At 51.0% G+C, this 18,431-nt stretch overlaps 1 protein-coding gene across 2 annotated transcripts in view; it reads left to right on the top strand.

The window, feature by feature from the left end:
• Window positions 1-804: 804 nt before the first annotated feature.
• KDM2B (lysine demethylase 2B) overlaps window positions 805-18,431 on the top strand; it is a 92,537-nt gene continuing 74,910 nt past the window's right edge. For both annotated transcript variants that reach the window (XM_080650630.1, XM_080650629.1), the window contains exons 1-5: window positions 805-958; window positions 2,008-2,152; window positions 4,954-5,032; window positions 7,158-7,204; window positions 18,219-18,401. In XM_080650630.1, the coding sequence (XP_080506756.1) occupies window positions 926-958; window positions 2,008-2,152; window positions 4,954-5,032; window positions 7,158-7,204; window positions 18,219-18,401 (487 nt within the window). In that variant the 5' untranslated portion in view covers window positions 805-925. The remainder of the gene's footprint in view (window positions 959-2,007; window positions 2,153-4,953; window positions 5,033-7,157; window positions 7,205-18,218; window positions 18,402-18,431) is intronic.

Below are 18,431 nucleotides of genomic sequence, written 5' to 3'. Positions count from 1 at the left end.
AAAGTTACGCAGTTCGTACAGGTATTGGAGCTGTGCTAATTTCTTTCTGAGCCCCCAAATGCTTCTTCCTGATGGTAGGTCCGCATATGGGGCGTCTACGAGGATCGTCCCCACCCAAAAAGAAAAGACTTGCAGCAGCAAAAAAAAATATTAAAAATGCTTTGAATTTCGCTCGGCCCCGTTGGTAATGGGATGGGGTGGCTGAAGGAAGAGGAAAGGTAGCCCGTGGGCAAGGGGGGCAGGAGTTGAGCTGGGGGTCATCTTTTGGGGTGCCAAGCCCCAGGGGCTTTCACGCCAGCTTGCTCTGCTTGCATTTCCGTGCCTCCCACTGAGGCCAGCCGTGCAAATCTGCACCTCTTCCCCCACCCCCTCCTCCTCCTCTCTCCCTGCCCCGCCATCTCCGGGATGCGCCCTCCGCCTGCAACTCAGCCTCCAAAAGTCAGCTCTGCACACAACTCCGCGGCGGCGGCGGCGGCGGCGCCTGCGTGCAGAGGCACACTCGTGACCCAACAACAAAACAGTGATGCCAGGGCGCTAACGGCGCCCGGTGCCTCCCGGGCGCCCTTCCCGCCCCAAACCTCTTCGGGCCGCCGCCCCCGCCCCCCCGGGTCCCAGGCTGAGTGCCGCCCCCCCTTCCCCAACCCCTAGCCCGGCCGCGGGCTCAGAGCGCGATCGGCAACAATGTTTACGTTCCGGGGATTATGACGTCGACGCCTCCCCCCCCTACAACTGCTGAAAATGGTTTCCTAGGACTTTGCAAACGGATCTGCTTAAGTGTTGGTGCAAAACTTTGTAGATCTCGGCTCTGGCTTGCTTTATTTATTTATTTTTTGATTTGTTTTCTTTGGTCTTCTCTCCTTACCCCCTCCGCCAAAATGCAGGGGGCAGGAGTGTTGACAATTAATTGGTGAACTCTCCTAAAAAAATGGAGGCAGAGAAAGACTCTGGAAGAAGATTGGTGTGTAGCTTACCCCCCCCCCCCCCAATCTGTATCTGGTATATGATAGATCTATTTTTTGTTGTTGTTTCTTGCTGTCTTTTCTTTCCTTTTCTGTTTTGCAAGAGGACCGGAAAAATATAATAAATTGCATGCAAAAGGAAGCCAGCAGCTTACTCCTCCAGTCCCTTGTGAGGCTCAGAGTCTCAGACACTTAAGTGGCGAGGTGGTAGCGGGGAAAGGCGTAGAAGGGAGCTGAGCGGGCTTGGGGTTCGCCTGGAATCTGGGGGGCTGCGGGGTCGGGCGCTGGGCTGTGGAGGGAGGAGGCAGAGGATGCGGGGAGTGACGGGGGAGTCTCCTTAGGAAGTGAGTGTGCGCGCGCTTGTGGGGAGATGAGGCAGCTGCTGGTGCGTTTTGGGGTCTCGGATGGGAGCTTTGTGGCGGGCGGTCTGCCTCTCTCCCACTCAAGCCCAGAACCCCCCCTCCCACCTCTTCTTCTTGCACTGGAGGGCGGTCGGCGGGGGCAGCTGGGGTCTCAGTCCTTTCATTTCAGCTTTCCAGCTTTCCCGGTAGGTCGGGGGCGGCTCCAGTCTTAGAAATGCCGCCGGCCCCGGTTCCGGCTTCCCGGCTCTGCCGCCGCGGCCGCCGGGTTGCTGTTAGCGCCGAGCCGGGCGCCGCCGCGGCTCCACCCGGGGCCTACAAATGCCCCGCCAGCCCGTGCGCGGAGCCCCCCTCGCGGGTTACATAACTAGGCTCCCGGCTGAGTGGGCAAAACTCAACACCTCTCGGGGTGGGGGGCAGGGGAGAGCCCCCACAGATGTCCCTTCCATGGCCTCCAAAGATGCAGGAGGGGAATGCCCTGTATAGGGCGCAGGCAGACACCGGGGGTGCGGCCCCTCTCATTATCCCGATTTTCAGCATCTTTGGCATTTGCGCAAAGTTGTTCGGGTGGCAGTGGTGGGGTGCAGGGGGCGCGCGGCTTCTGCACCTGTTCGAGCTGGCCTCTTGGTGAGAGACGACCCCCAGGACCCCCAGTAACGTCCCGGGCTCTCTGGCTTGGGTCCCCGCAGCGCCCGATTGACCGCCAGAGATACGACGAGAACGAAGACGTGTCGGACGTGGAGGAGATCGTGAGTGTCCGCGGCTTCAGCCTGGAGGAGAAGCTGCGCAGCCAGCTGTACCAGGGGGACTTCGTGCACGCCATGGAGGGCAAAGGTGAGGCGCCCCTCCTTCAGCTGCCCTCCACGCCGCGGGCCGAGCGCACGTGGGGAGGGAGTTGCCGGTGGCTGGGTTCGTATTTCGCGCCCGCGTCCCCCATTCCAGGGGATCCGGTGACGAAACGAGGCCGAGCACTGGGGGGGTGGGGTGGGGTGGCAAGAGAGGAGGGCAGACTAGAACCGGGGCCGGGCGTGGGCCTAGGCCCGGCCCGCGCCCACCATCAGCCCTAGGGTGGGCAGAGGCAGGGGTCCGGCCAACAGAGGGACCTGGGGACGAACGAATGGACGGATAGGCGGACAGAGGGAAGGCGGGTGCGCCGCGGTCTACCCCTCCCGGAGCCGGCCCAGCTACTTGCGCGCTGCCCGGCTGGAGTCTGACTGGGGCGAGGGCCCCCCATGCCTGAAGCCTCCCAAACCCTGGTTATTTCGGGCCCTGCCAGTTAGGAACTGGCGCTGGGGGCGCTCAGGGATCATTGAATGATGGGCCTCCTCAGGCCTGGAGTCTACGGAACCCCATCACCTGGGGGACTGTGCCAGATTGGAGCAGGGTTCCGGTAGACTCCAAGTTGTTGGGCGGAGCCCCCACTTAAACCTGAGGCCTCTAGCCCTGCAGCCCTGACAGTTTGAAGTGGGGACTGGGGGTGAGGGAGTGACAACCCTCTGGCTTAAGGCTGAGTTCCCTGTTCCTGGCACTTTAAACAGACGACTTGGGGCACCCCTCTAGGATACGGGGTGTCTTCTGGGGCCTGAGACCTTGAGAACTCTGTCCCTCTTGAGAGCCCTGCCAGGTGAAAGCAGAAGTTGGGGAAGCCTCTAGGATTTTGGGGTGCCACCCCAGCCTGGTACCAGGAAGGTGTCTGGGGATGTCCTCTGGGCGTTGGGGTGATGCTCTGGTTTGGGTTTGAGGCCTCCAGAGGCCCTGTGGGGTTGGTATTGTGAAGGTGCCCTTGCCTACCTAGGCATCTACCTCCCTTTGCCCTGCTGGGGTTTGTAAGTTTATCCTCCCCCTTCAGAGATCCGAGTTTCCTTTATATTACTCCGTTTCCATTTTGTATATCCCCCATCCCCCTTGGAAACCCGTTCCATCCATCCCTCAGTGAGCTCATAGCTGAGAAGCCCTCCCACCCCCCAGGTTCCGCTTGAGTGGCTTGCCTGTGGGGTTAGCCTCTGGAGAGACTGTCCAGGCTTTGCATTTTGAAGTTTCTCTTTTGTGCCCACTGTTTCCTGGGGCGCTGGGCTTCCGTAGTAAGAGGGAGTTGCAGGGGGGAGTTGCGGGGTGGGGGGGGGGGAATTTCTGCAGCCTGTCTGGTTTTTCTGGGCATCTTTGCAACCCAGGAGCCATTCTCAACTTCATTTAAATTTCCTTAGCACAAATGGGATTTTAATTCCTCTCTTTTCTCCCCCCTGGTTCTGAGGAGTTGGCGGATCCTATGAGGAAACAATATGCAAACTCTTCCTAGTCATTTGTGAGGAATTCTCTGCCGGGATCTCTGGCCTGTTTGAGGAAGCTGAAGCTGATCCTACGGGTGGGCTTTGGGTGTGTGAGTTCCCAAAGGGGGCAGGGGTTCCAACCAGGGAGATTCCTTAAATCTGCTGTCCAAGCTCCTTTCAAAGGAGAGGGCCCTAGGGTTTTGGTAGTTCATTCAGATCTGGCCCCCGAAACTCGGGGGAGGAGCTGCGAAACAGAAGGAGCCCTTAGCCTGGATTCAAAATAGAAGCTTCTTAAACTTCTCTGCCTTTAAATCCTTAGGAATCCCCATTCACTCTGAGCCCCTGGGGATCTGAGCTGCTAAGGTCAGGGCTTTCCCGAGCTCTGGTTTTGTTCTCTCCCTCGCGGAGCTGAGCTGCCTTGGCCTCCTCCCCCTCCAAGTGGCCCCGGTGAACTGTTTCCTTGGGGCAGGAGCTCCTGTGACCCCAGAGCTCTTCTGTCTCCCTTCCGATGGGCCAGGGAGGCCCTGTGCCCCTGTGGGTTGCTTCCCTTCCCTGAGGATTCGGGGATGTGAGAGTTTATCTCAGCCTCCCTCACCTCCAGAGTTAGGGTGAGGATTTGGGGGTCTGCACTAGACGAACCCCAGATGGAAAACTGCTGTGAATTTCTTTGGGCCTCTCCGGGGCCCCTTCGCACAGCCTCCGCCTGGGGAGCATCCCTCTTGGTTACCCAGTTGGAGCAAGTATTGTGATGCTGCAGCAGAATTTCACTGTTAAGGCAACAAAGCGGTGCCCAGTTCCCTAGTTATTTTGGCACCAAATACACAGTTTCCAGGGAAACCGACTTTTCCCCCCCCGCTCCCCTTCACTATACAGGATATTACAATAAGATCTTCCCCGATGCTCAGCTACAATGAGAATCCTCCTCCCAGCCTCCTTTCTGGCCTTCAGATCCTGCCAGGTGGCATTCTTCAATTTTGCAGTCCCTTTACTTTCTGAGCTCAGCTGGGGATGAGTTTCTCTGTCCCTCTTTCTCAGCACTAGCCAGGGCTCCTGTGTGGGGCTCTTTCATGAGTCTCCCTCCCCAACCCTCGCCATCCTTGAGCTATTCATTGACAAGTTCTGACCCGTGGGGCATGCCGGGAATGACTGAGTAGGCAGAGGAGCTGATAGTTGGCATGGCTTCTCCTAGACTTCGCTTAATCCATTTCCCTGTCATTTTCCAGGGAGCTTTTGCTCTGGAGCTGGTGTCTGCCTCTAGTGTAACCCCTGCCCCTTCCTCCATCATTTTTCTTCTCCTAACCAATTGCCTGTGGTTCTTTTGCTCCTTCATGACTTCACCAGCTTGTTTTAATTCCAATATCCAAACAGATTTCAACTATGAGTACGTGCAGAGAGAAGCTCTCAGGGTTCCCTTGATATTTCGAGAAAAGGATGGACTGGGAATTAAGTAAGTTGCTGAAACTCATTGCTCCCCCTCCTCACCCCGGTCTCCCTCCCTAACACAGTTTATACCTTGGGATGGATTTCTCATAGCATTTGCTCCATCCATCTTTCATCACGAGGAAGGCTCTTTCTTCATTATCTGGGGGATATAGTATCTCTTTGTTCAAGACCCGACAAAGGGAAAAAAACTCTCTAAAGATTGGTCTTTTTCAGAGGAGTTGGGAAAAGAGGATGTAGGGTGCTCAAACAGTGTTGACTTTCCCCCCTGAGCCACCCCAGTTAACATACAGTGACTTCCTAAGAGAGTGTGCCTCCTGCCCAGAATTAGGGAACTGAGGCAGGGCCTGGACTGGGAAGGATTGGCCAGCCTCTAGGTAGGCCCCAGGCAGGGCACCCCGGTACATATATCCTTTTTTTTTTTTTTTTTTTAATATGTTTTTATTGATTACTAGAGAGAGGGGAAGGAAGAGGGATAGAAACATTAATGACAGCCCTAACCTGTTTGGCTCAGTGGATAGAGCGTCGGCCTGCGGACTGAAGGGTCCAGCGTTCGATTCCGGTCAAGGGCATGTACCTTGGTTGCGGGCACATCCCCAGTAGGGAGTGTGCAGGAGGCAGCTGAATCGATGTTTTTCTCTCATCGATGTTTCTAACTCTCTATCCCTCTCCTTTCCTCTCTGTAAAAAATCAATAAAATATATTTTAAGAAAAGAAAAGAAACATCAATGACAAAGAAACATCGATTAGCTGCCTCCTGCACAACCCCCACTGGGGGATTGAGCCCACAACCCAGGCATGTGCCCTGCCTGGGAATCAAACCGGTGACTGGTCCATGGTTTGGTGCTCAACCGCCGAGCCACACCAGCAGGGCACTGGGTACATATTTCTACTCGGACTCCCACTGTGTGGGAATTGGTCTGTTTCTATGGAGGACGGGTTCCTAGGGTACTAGGCCCCTGCCTCCCCTTTCTGAGCCTGCTGAGCACCTGCCTCCTCACTGGGATTTGTTTGGTTTACTTTCTCTTGGAGACCTGTCAGAGCTCCAGGTGGGGAGACATCTGGAAGGCAGCCTGGAAGAACAGGTTTCCGCCCGTTGGGCAGGGGTGGGGAGGAGGCTGAGGGTGTCATCTCAGCCTGCTGCCCTCTCCGGCATCTACGGCTGCCAGACTTGCTCAAGCCTCTCATTCCTATGGATAGAAATGAAACTGCAGCATCATTGTTAATTAATAGTGAATGTCACCATAATCATTATCACCCCCTTGCCATATCCCTGAAGTTGCCCCCCCTCTAAACTTAGAGGGGTCCCTCCCACCCTCTATAAAACGCATTATGCAGAATATTTTTTAGAGGGAGACACACAGAGAGGGGTACCCACACGAAAAGAAACAGGTGTTTGAATGCTCAGCTCTGGCTCTTACCTTTGACACTACCCTTCAGTCTTCCCTGAGAAAGTGGGTGGACAGTGGATGTTTCCTCTTTTCTGTAGCAGTGTGAGTTCAGGAGTCAGGGAGAGTGTGCGGGTTTGGTTTGCCCATTGGTATGAGGAAGGGGCTCAGCAGTGACCCTCCCTTGACCAGCTGGTCAATCACCCTCCCTCTGGATTATCTCAGTTTGGGTTCCCAAAATGAGAGCAAGGACCCAGCCAGCGTGGCTCAGTGGTTGAGCATCAACCTATGAAATCAGGAATTCACGGTTTGATTCCCAGGCAGGCAGTGTGGGGCATGCAGGAGGCAGCTGATCAATGATTCTCATCATTGATGTTTCTATCTCTCATCCTTCCTCACTGAAATAACTAAAAAAAATTTTTTTAAAAAAATGAGAGCAAGCTCTAGCCGGTTTGGCTTAGTGGATAGAGCGTTGGCCTGTGGACTGAAGGGTCCTGGGTTTGATTTCCATCAAGGGCACATGCCTGGGTTGTGGGCTCAATCCCCAGCAGGGGGCATGCAGGAGGCAGCCAATCAATGATTCTAGTCATTGATGTTTCTCTCTTTCTCTCCCTCTCCGTCCCTCTCTGAAATCAATAAAAAAAATATTAAAAAAAAAATGAGAGCAAGTTCCCCTTGCCCCCAGAATTGGGTTGAACTCTCTGGTTTCTGGCTTCTCATCAACGTCTGCTCCTCATTTTCTAGGATGCCTGACCCTGACTTCACAGTCCGAGATGTCAAACTCCTAGTGGGTAAGTTGCTTGCTGTGCATGGCTCAGAGATGCTGAAGTAGGGAGGGGGAGAAAGGGAACGAGGCCTGCCCTAACCGGTTTGGCTCAGTGGATGGAGCATCAGCCTTCAGACCGAAAGGTCCCAGGTTCGATTCCGGCCAGGGGCATGTACCTTGGTTGCGGGCACATCCCCAGTAGGAGGTGTGCGGGAGGCGGCTGATCGATGTTTCTCTCTCATCGATGTTTCTAATTGTCTATCCCTCTCCCTTTCTCTCTGTAAGAAATCAATAAAATATATTTAAAAAAAGAAAAAAAAAGGGAAGGAGGCCTGACCAGCTGCCTGCTTAGGTTTTAACTGCCTCTGACAACAAAGTCCCTGCAGGAGGAGGCAGGAGCAGGTGTGAGCTGCACCCGCGTCATTGTGGGGAACAGGTCAGATTGCAAAGTCCTAAGAAGCTGAAGCTGAGGGTGTTTGCCAGTGTGCAGTTTGACGAGGCTGATTTGGACCCTAGTCTCCAGCTTGGGTGTCAGAGACCCAACCTTAGATCTCTCCTTTGAGTTTGCTGATGAGTTGCAGGGTAACTTTCGGCGTGCTTTATGACCCCTGGAAGACTTTTAGACTTTCCAGAGGAGGGATTGTTCCTTCTTTCCTGCTTCCTCAGGGCTCCAGGCAGGTCTGGGGCAGGCTGTCCACTGATTGCCCAGCAAATGCCGATTAGTGCCCCGAGCACCTGCGGAGTGGCTGCTCACTGAGAGCTCCCAACTCCTGGTAGACCAGGTGGCAGGCGGCATTTCAGATTTCACAGGAAGTCGTTCGATAAGTCCATCCTTTCCAGACATGTTTCTCAAGGAGCTCCTAAATGGCAGGCAAGTTCAGAGCTGTGACCATGACAGGCAAGATCGCTGCCCTCATGGTTGGAGTGATGGGCAATAAAGAAATCAACAGTTTTTTTGTTATTTTTAAATAACTTTTATAGACATTTTTCAGAAGTCAACTGTTTTTAAAAATATGTATCATTTACCCTGACCGTTTGGCTCAGTGGATAGAGTATCGGCCTGCGGACTCGAGGGTCCCAGGTTCTATTCCAGTCAAGGGCATGTACCTTGGTTGCGGGCACATCCCCGGTGGGGGGTGTGCAGGAGGCAGCTGATCGATGTTTCTCTCACATCGATGTTTCTAACTCTCTATCCCTCTCCCTTCCTCTCTGTAAAAAATCAATAAAATATATTTAAAAAAGCATGTGTATCATTTGAAGGGTGACAAAGGCTAAGGAGAGGTAAATCAGAGTAATGAGATGAAGCATGATGGTGCTTCTTTAAAATTTTTTTTAATTTATTAATTTTAGTGAGAGAGAGAGAGAGAGAGAGAGAGAGAGAGAGAGAGAGAGAAACATTGATATGTTGTGCCGTTTATTTACGCATTCATTGGTTGTTTCTTGTATGTGCCCTGACTGGGGATATTGGGACTAAGCTCTAACCAACTGAGCTACCTGGCCAGGGCCTATATGATGGTGTTGTAGATGGTGGGGGGTGGGGGGGTATATTCAGGGAGGGCCTGGGTAGTGGTGGTGTGAAGAGATTAGGACAGAGATCTGACTGATGAGAAGCCAGCTGTGGGAAAGAACTTTCCAGACTGTGGAATGAGCAAAGGCAAAGGTCAGGAAGTGTGGGAGGAACAGAAAGATCGAGGGGCAAAGTAGCATGAGAAGGGAGAGATCACAGGGTCAGGTTCGTATAGGGTTAAACATTTTTCTAAATATTGAGATAAAATTCCCATACCATAGAATTTGGAGTGTACAAACCAGTGGCTTGCAGTATAGCCACAATGTTGTGCAGCCATCACCACAATCTTATTCCAGAACATTTCTGTCACCCCCAAAATAAACCCTGTACCTCCCAATTCTTCTCTGCCTCTATCTGCTTTTTGCCTCTATGGGTTTATCTATTTGGATATTTTATATGAGTGGAATCATGTAATATGTGCTCCTTTGTGTCTGGCTTCTTTCTCTGAGCATCATGTTCTCACGGTACATCCACATTGTACCAGGTGTCAATACTTCATTCCTTTTCATGACTGAATAATATTCCATTGTATGGACAGACCACATTTTGTTTATCCGTTCTTCAGTTGGTGGACATTTTGGTTGTTTCTAGCTATTATGAATAATGCTGCCATGAATATTCATGTACAAGTTTTGTGTGAGCAAACGGTTTTATTTCTCTTGGGTATTTAGCTAAGAATGGAATTGCTGGGTCATTCGGTAACTATATTTAACCTTCTGAGAAACTGCCAGACTGTTTTTCAAAGCAGCTGCACCATTTTACATTCCTATTAGCAAAGTATGAGGGTTCCAATTTCTCCACATCTTCGCCAACACTTGTCATTGTCTGTCTTTTTGATGAGAGCCATCCTAGTGGGTGTGAAGTGGTGTGATCTGATTGAAGTTTTGCAAGAGCCCACTCTGGTGGCTGCGTGGAGGATGAAGACAGCTGACCAGTGGGTGTGTCAGCTAATCCAGCGTGAATAATTGATCCCAAAGTGTGTCATCTGATACTCAGAAGGGAGGCCGGATCAGCTGGAAGGAGATGGCACTGATGACAGAAGGATCTCGGTTAATTGGCGAGGGCTTGCTCAAAGGACAGATTTTTTTATAGGGGGAATTAATGGTGATGGGAAAAAATAAACAACAACAAAACGGTTTTTTAAAAAGCAGGGATTCCAGAAGTGCTGAAGGAAGTGAAAATCAGAGCTAAAGGGAGCAAACTTCTTAACGCTGGGCAGATGGGATGACGGACCCCATAAATCAAGTCTTGGCCCAGGCAACCCGCTCTGGTGCCTCAGCCCAGCCACAGCCTTTGCTGTTAAACAGCCCTGGTTTGAGGCCCCACTCTGTTAGCTGATGGGTGATTTGGGGAAAGCTACTTAACCTCCCTAAGCCTCAATTTCTTCATCTGCAAAGTGGAGCTAATTGGCTAATCGCAGAATCTGCCTCAAGGGAGGACCCTCCACAAGAATGAATGAATGCATACTCAGAATTATGCTGGATGATGAGTGCTCAATAAATGGTCCCCGTTACTCTTTGTTATAAATGCAGGACATCAGGCTGATGAGATGCTCTTTATGAACAAGGATTAAAGCCAGATTCTCAAATCTGGGTTTCAGGCAACATCACTGTCTTACTGACATCGCTTTTGGCCCTTTTGAGGAATTTTCAAGTCCTTGGCGGTATCATTATGGTTTGATGTGTCCAGGCCGCCTCTTCTTTCCCTGAGCCTCATTCTTCTCATTGTGGAAGCAAATCAATGGTCCCTATGCCCTTGCCAGCTCTTGGAAAGTCTAGGATGGCAAAGAAGGCAGAACTAGTAATACCTGCACAGTCTCTCCTGGCATTTCTGTGATGATCAAATGATCAGTGAATATCAAAGTGCTTTGTAAAGCTATAAGTGAGCTCTGCCGCCGTGAGGGAGGCCTGTAATTGTGGTTAGCATGGGGTGTTATTATGCCCATCTTAGTGCACACACACATCCAGAGAGCGGCAATGGGGCACCTTTGTCATAGCAACTGAAGGGATAAGTGTAACTCCAGCTGGCCTAAGCAAAACAGAATGAGTTCAAGGGGTGCCGTCCAGGCACGTCTAGATCTAGGTGCTCCAAGAAGATCTCAAGAAGTTGATGCAAATTTTTCCTTTCTGCTTCCTCTTTCTTTCTGCTTCATTCTTTGGCAAGCTTTTCCCCATGTGGTGGCAAAGTTGGGGAGCCAGCAGCTCCAGGCTTCCGTCCTACCAGCTCAGGGTCCTCCTCCCCAACCCCTCAGTCATTCCATCAGATGTCTCTGGATGGGCTCTGATGGGCTTAGCACGCCCCACCCAGCAGAACCACATGCACTAAGCATAGGAAGGAGGAACTCACCAGGCTGCTGGGCAATAGGAACATGCCCCTACCACACATGGGAGTTCTGCTTTGGAGTGCGGTGTACGGGGGAGGCTGGACCACCCCTCCCAGATAGTGTGGGATCTCAGTCTCCTCTTCCAGCCTCCTGCCCCCTCCCCAGGTCACTGAGGATTGAGATGGCCTACAGCAATGGGGTCTTGCATATTATCTCTTTCTGACTGGGAACCATGACCTCCTGGTTCATAGGTCCACGCTCAACCACTGAGCCACACCAGCCGGGTGCATATTATCTCTTTATTGTATTTCTACTGAGGATGCCCAAGCCAACTGATGCTTTCTCTGGCCCTTTTTCTTAAAAATTTTTCAGGATAAATCACCTCATTCAATATTCATTTATTTTTATTTTTATTTTTTTTCGTGGTTGGATTTTTCCATTTTATTTCTTGTTCATGTCGATGACCTGAATCATGAGAATACAACTGAGAAGGGCTATTTCCGCTTGTAAAGGTTCCCAGGAACAGCAGGTTTGGGGTAAACTTGAATTCTGTCCTGTTTGGGGGTCTGGGTGTCCCTAAACTCTCCTCAACACACCATCCCCCATTAAGGCAGAGCCACCCTCTTCCCAGGGAGGTCTCAGTGCTTCGAGGCTTCCCACCTAGAAGCTGGCCCTAAACGTGTTCTCCTCATTTATTCTTTTGATTATAGAAATAATCACCTATCTTTTATTAGATGTTTACTGTATGACCTCATTTGGTCCTCACCAGTAATCATATAAATTAAGTGCTATTGTTCACTGTTCCAGATGGGCGATCTGAGGCTCGGAGCGAACAAGCCACACAGCTGGTGGGCAGTGAAGCCAGGCCCTGACCCCAGCCAGCTCTAGGTGTTTGCAAAGCCCATGCTTTTTTTTTTTTTTTTTTTTTTTATTTTATTAATTTTTTACAGAGAGGAAGAGAGAGGAGAGGGATAGAGAGCTAGAAACATCGATGAGAGAGAAACATCGATCAGCTGCCTCCTGCACACCTCCCACTGGGGATGTGCCCGCAACCAAGGTACATGCCCTTGACCGGAATCGAACCCGGGATCCTTCAGTCCGCAGGCCGACGCTCTATCCACTGAGCCAAACCGGTTTCGGCCAAAGCCCATGCTTTTGCTTTTATGTTTACAAAGTGCTTTCAGTAACTGTGGCAAGTCACTAGGGCAGGTCTTTCTCTCTCCACTTTCCAGGTGAGGAATGGAGGCCCAGCAAGGTTCAGGGATATACCAAGGCCTCACTGCTGGGAATCGGAGAGTGGGATTTGACCCGCGGCCAGTGCTCTTGCATCTGTGAAAGACTCGCAAGGAGGGAATTTAAAACAACAACAATCTAGCCTGGCTGCTGTGACTCAGTGGCTGAGCATCGACCTATGAACCAGGAGGTCACAGTTGGATTCCCAGTCGGGGCACATGTCCAGGATGCAGGCTCGATCCCAGTGTGGGGCATGAGGCAGCCAGTCAGTGATTCTCTCTCATCATTGATGTTTCTTACTTTTTAAAAAATATATTTTTAGTGATTTCAGAGAGGAAAGGAGAGGGAGAGAGAAATAAAAACATCAATGATGGGAGAGAGTCATTGATTGGCTTCCTCCTGCACGCCCCCTACTGGGGATCGAGCACACAACCTAGGCATGTGCTCTTGATCGGAATCGAACCTGGGACCTTTCAGTCCGCAGGCCGACACTCTATCCACTGAGCCAAACCAGTTAGGGCTCTTGTTTTTTTAAAATATTTTTTATTGATTTCAGAGAGGAAGGGAAAGGGAGGAACATCAATGATGAGAGAATCATTAATCTGCTGCCTCCTGCCTGCCCCCTACTGGGGGTCGAGCCCACAACCCAGGCATGTACCCTGTTCTGGAATTGAACAGTGACCTCCTGGTTCATAGGTTAATGCTCAACCTGAGCCACCCCGGCTGGGCTCATCATTGATGTTTCTATTTCTCTCCCCCGCCCCCCCCCGCCTTCCTCTCTGAACTTAATAATAAAATATATATATATTAAAAAATATTTATATATATATATATATATATATATATATATATATATATATATATATATTTTTTTTTTTTTTTTTAAAAAAAGCACTGCAAAAGAAATCAGAAACTTGCCCTGACCGGTTTGGCTCAGTGGATAGAGCTTCGGCCTGCAGACTGAAGGGTCCCAGGTTCGGTTCCGGTCAAGGGCATGTACCTTGGTTGCGGGTACATCCCCAGTGGGGGGTGTGCAGGAGGCAGCTGATCAATGTTTCTCTCTCATTGATGTTTCTAACTCTCTATCCCTCTCCCTTCCTCTCTGTAAAAAATCAATAAAATATATTAAAAAAAAAAAAAAAGAAATCAGAAACTTGAGGATGATAGAGAAGGTTCCAGAACCATGAAGAGGGCCAGTTGCGTGCACTCTCTGAAAAGCAGGCTTGGGGGAGTTTGGGGTCAGGGCCCACGTGTGCTTCATATTAGTGTTCAAGGTCACCTTGAAGCCTCTCCCCGGCTCTGAGCCCGTGACTCTTAGAACTGACTGATGGAGCCTTCAAAGCAGGGCCAGGGGGCCACGGATTAATTTCTGCAGCTGGAATTTGTTGGATGTGTGTGTAGCCTGTGAGCCCAGAAACCACTGAGACTGGGAACAGGGGAGGGGAGTGGAGGAGAGAGAGACAGGGGGCTGAGCTGTTGGCCTACTTAGAAAGGCCAGGCCCCGCAGCTCCCAAGTGGAAAATTTCTCCTGGAACCCATTGCCTTCGTGGGCCGGAGAGTTCAGCACTGTGGGTCCCTTGCAGGCTCCAAAGGGCAGCTTGTCCCTGTCACCTGCTCCAGGGGTGGCTGTCCCCAAAGCTTGGAGGACCGCATTCCATTTTAGCACTGATCTGTCCCTTTTGTCCCTACGGGCATTTGCTGGGCTTCCTGCTCAGAGACAGGGCACTTGTACCCAGCTCTCCTTTGCCATCCGTGGCAGAGCCGACTGGGAACCTGAGAAGCCGGAGCGCCAGTTCTTAATCCCCCAGCTCAGACTGAAAGAGACTGGCAGGCCCCAAGTGTCCCCAGTGACTCCTCTGGGTCTCTTCTGCCTCCTACCTTCCCCCATTTCACATTTAAGGGATCTGATCTGAGGATTTAAGAACTGGGCTAAAAGTCAGTGCGGCTGCCCTGGAAGAGAACCCACAAATGACCTAACCCAGTGGTCGGCAAACTGCGGCTCGCGAGCCACATGCGGCTCTTTGGCCCCTTGAGTGTGGCTTTTCCACAAAATACCACGGCCTGGGCGAGTCTATTTTGAAGAAGTGGCGTTAGAAGAAGTTTAAGTTTAAAAAATTTGGCTCTCAAAAGAAATGTCAATCGTTGTACTGTTGATATTTGGCTCTGTTGACTGAGTTTGCCAACCACTGACCTAACCCAGTGGTTTTCAAAGGGGAAATCCTGAGAATCTGAATGTGAATTCTGAGCACCCCCGCCTCCTTTCCACTTCAGCCTGAGCTCTTGTTTTTGTTTATGCATTTGGCTCTTGTCAAAGCTTCTGTTTGAAGAAGAAAGAGTTTTGTGGCAACCAGAAATAAAGTATAAAGGTCAACTACTTCCTGTCTTCACACACTAGGCAGTTGAAGCCTAGAGCAGGGTCAGTCGGGGTGCCTGGGACTGAAACTCAGTCCAGGGCTCTTGGCACTGTCCCTGGTGCCCTTGACACACCCACTCCTCATTCTGTGACCGCCTGTGGGCTGTCACTAACCGAGGAACAAGTCAGGCACCTGGGCTTCCAGCATGGTTCTTCACGTGAGAATAAAAGAGCTGGAATAGGCTCTGACTGGCGTGGCTCAGTAGTTAGGGCGTCGGCCCACTCACCAAAGGGTCCCTGGAATTCTAGATGCAATTGGCTGATTGCTGTGCCTACCTGTGTGCCTATCTACCTAACACTACTTCTCAGAAGTGTTGCATGTTCATTATCTCATTTCAGTCCCAGGACAACCTCATGGGCTGGCTACCACTTTTGCCTCGGCGTAGTAACTGATCCTCAGAGAAGCTAAGAGGCCCAGCTGAGGTTTGAACCCAGGAAGTCTTTGCTTAATCACTGCATTGTGTCCATAGGGGCAGATGAGTTCTGGGCCTTTGGTGCTGACTTACTCTAACCTCTAGGGGTGTGCTTCCCATCACCTGCCTGCCAGCAAGCCCTCTTCCCAGGCAGGCGTGACCTTGAGCAAGGTTAGGGAGGAGAGGCAGGAAGGTGGGAGGCTGGCAGAGTGGCAAGGGTTTGGGGGGGCCTGTTCTGCCCCCACCTCCCAGACTCTTAACAGCAGGCTCTCTGCCAGGTCGGCTTTCCAGAAAAGCTGAGCAGAGCCCACCTGTTCCAGGAGCCCTGGTAAGGAGCCAGCATGGCCAAGAGCACACCAGAATTTCCAGCAAAGTTCAGGGATGCCCCCTGGTGGATCTGCATTCCCAGCGCAGAAATAATCTTCTCCCAGCCTTCCCAGGATCCCTGGGTGCCTGGAGCCAGCCACTGAAGAAGGCCAGATCATTTATCAGGCTCAGCTCGTGATTCAGTGTTGCATAGGATGGAGTGGGGATGGTTTGGGTGGGGGGTGAGCATTCCATAGAATTGGGTTCAAATCCCACCTCTGCTGCTTGCTTGCTAACTGGGCATTTTGAGGCAAGTTAGTTGTCGAAGTCTCAGTGTCTCATCCATCAAATGGGTATAATTGAAGTTCCACCTTACAGAACTCTTACCTCAATTAACTTAAGATAACCTGTGTAGAGAGCTTGCCTGTGCTGGCGTGCTCATTAAATATTAACTATTCTAATTGGTAGAAAGAGTATGTTCTGCCCTAACTGGTTTGGCTCAGTGGATAGAGCGTCGGCCTGCGGACTCAAGGGTCCCAGGTTCGATTCCGGTCAAGGGCATGTACCTTGGTTGTGGGCACATCCCCACAGTGGGGGGTGTGCAGGAGGCAGCTGATTGATGTTTCTAACTCTCTATCCCTCTCCCTTCCTCTCTGTAAAAAATCAATAATATATATATATAGAGAGAGATAATCAATAATATATATATATATATAGAAAGAGTATGTTCTGGGGGAACTTGAGCCAATCACATCCGTCTCCAGACCTTGGTTCCCTCATTAGTAAGACAGGAACAGTCCTAATTAGCTTCTGGGGTGGTTGTGAAAACTAGATATTGAATGCAAAAGATAGTAACCCCCAAGTTCTTTTACAAGCTTAAGGCATTACTCTATTTAAAAAAATATTCCTATTGACTTTTACAGAGAGAGGGAGAGAGAAAGAGAAACATCTGTTTGAGAGTGGAACATGGATTGGCTGCCTCCTGCACGCCCCCAGGTGGCGATTGAACCTGCAACCTGGACATGTGCCCTGACTGGACATTGAACCTGCAGCCTTCCAGTGCACGGGACAATGCCCAATCAACTGAGCCACACCGGGGCTTAAGGCATTACTTTTATTATTCACTTCCAACCAGGTGAAAGGCACTACATTTTTATTCAACAAATCCTGACTACAGGCCTGTCATGGGCCAGACTTCGTGTGCAGAGAGCTGTGTTTGCAGCAGTGAACAGATGGGAATACTATGCATATCAGAGTGTAAGCTCCATGAGGGTTTTTGTCTAGTTCAGGGTCTTCAAACTTTCTCTGTAAAGAGCCAGAGAGTTAAGTATGTATTTCAGGCTTTGCCCGGCCGTTGTAGCTCGGAAACAGTCGGAGATATGTGAATCAATGAGTGGGGGCTGTGTGCCCATAAAACTTCATATATGGACCCAGAAATTTGAATTTCATGTAATTTTCACATCACAAAGTATTATTGATTGTGGGCCATACAGGAATCGGTGGCGGGCCCATTTATTGCTTAGTTTAGTCTTAATTCTCGGGGTAGCTTTGAACATGATTTCTCTCCTCTGGTTGACACATTTCTAAGTCTTCACGGACCGTATATTTGTCACAGCTAACGTGGGCTTCTCATTGCAGTCCTAGCAGACAGGAGGTATGAGCTTTCGCCCTAAAGCCGCATGGAGGTGGCAGTCTACTTTGTGTCTTTCTCCCCTTCCAAGTGTGTCCACTTAGCTTCAGTTGTTGCTTCTGCCTTGGCCGGGATTCCCATTTTACAGATGGGGAAGTAGAGTTGCTGGAAGGGTCATATTTTCCTTAGAGTTTGTGGCCAGTGGTGGCCCCAGGGCTAGCAGCAGTGGCCCTGTCTCCTAATTCAGAGCTTGCCCCCTTCTCTCCTGGAGCTCGCTACTACGATGAAGGTTGGGCTTTCCTGAGGAGGGGCACCCCTCTCTGTAGTTCCGTCATTCATAGGAGAAGGCATGCGTCACGTGCTGTACAGGACAGCCTACATTCATCGTTTATTTGTTCCATAATAAACTGGGTGCCATGTTCCCTAGATACGTGGGGTAAAGATGTAAACAAGACAGATAAGACTGCTGCCCTCGCGATGATTGCCGAGAAGTAGGGAAGACGGAGCAGACAAAGAAACGAATTTAAGAATTGTGATTAGTGCCAGGGAATAACAGAGGGACCCATTCATTTATGTACCAGACACAGTGCCGAGGACTTCTGTAACCATCGTGTGGTTTAATCCTCACAACTAGCGAATGAGGAGGGATGGCAGGATGAAGACATGGCTGTCCAGGGAAGTGAAGTAACTTTCTTGGCCTCACAGACCAGGCAGGGGGACCACTAAACAGTTAATTATCTGTTTAAGTCCTATCCTTAAATGAACAGAAAGGCCTTGAGTGCCATGCCGAGGATTATTTGGTTGGCAGTGGGGAACCCTCTCTGATGGGTTTAAGCAGAGAGAGGAGTGTCCATGGTCAGGTGTCTGTCTTAGAAAGCTCATACTGGCAGCGGTATGGAGGCGGCGGGCGGGGGGCGGTGGGGGTGGGCGGTGTAGTTGGAAGACAGCAGCAATGGTGGACTGGACTAGAGAGGAGCGGTGGTGGTGGAGGAAGCAGATGGATTGGCAAGATTCACTAAGGGGAATGGACATGGCATGGGGGTGAGGCGTATGGGGGAACCCTGGAGGAGGAGGAGGTTTTGTTTTATGGGGCTCCCAAGTAGGATCTAGCCCCCAGGCGGCAGGAGCTACCAGCATGTGGATTCTGCCCCCAGGCAGCCGGCGGCTGGTGGACGTGATGGATGTGAACACTCAGAAGGGCACAGAGATGAGCATGTCCCAGTTTGTGCGATACTACGAGACTCCGGAGGCTCAGCGGGACAAGCTGTACAACGTCATCAGCCTGGAGTTCAGCCACACCAAGCTGGAGCACCTGGTCAAGCGTCCCACTGTGGTAGGTAGGCCCCTGGCTGCGGTTCCCTCCCGGA

Source organism: Plecotus auritus, assembly GCF_963455305.1.
Source record: "Plecotus auritus genome assembly, chromosome: 13".
In the NCBI taxonomy this organism is placed as follows: Eukaryota; Metazoa; Chordata; class Mammalia; order Chiroptera; family Vespertilionidae; genus Plecotus; species Plecotus auritus.
This window is presented reverse-complemented; position numbering and strand designations above follow the sequence as displayed.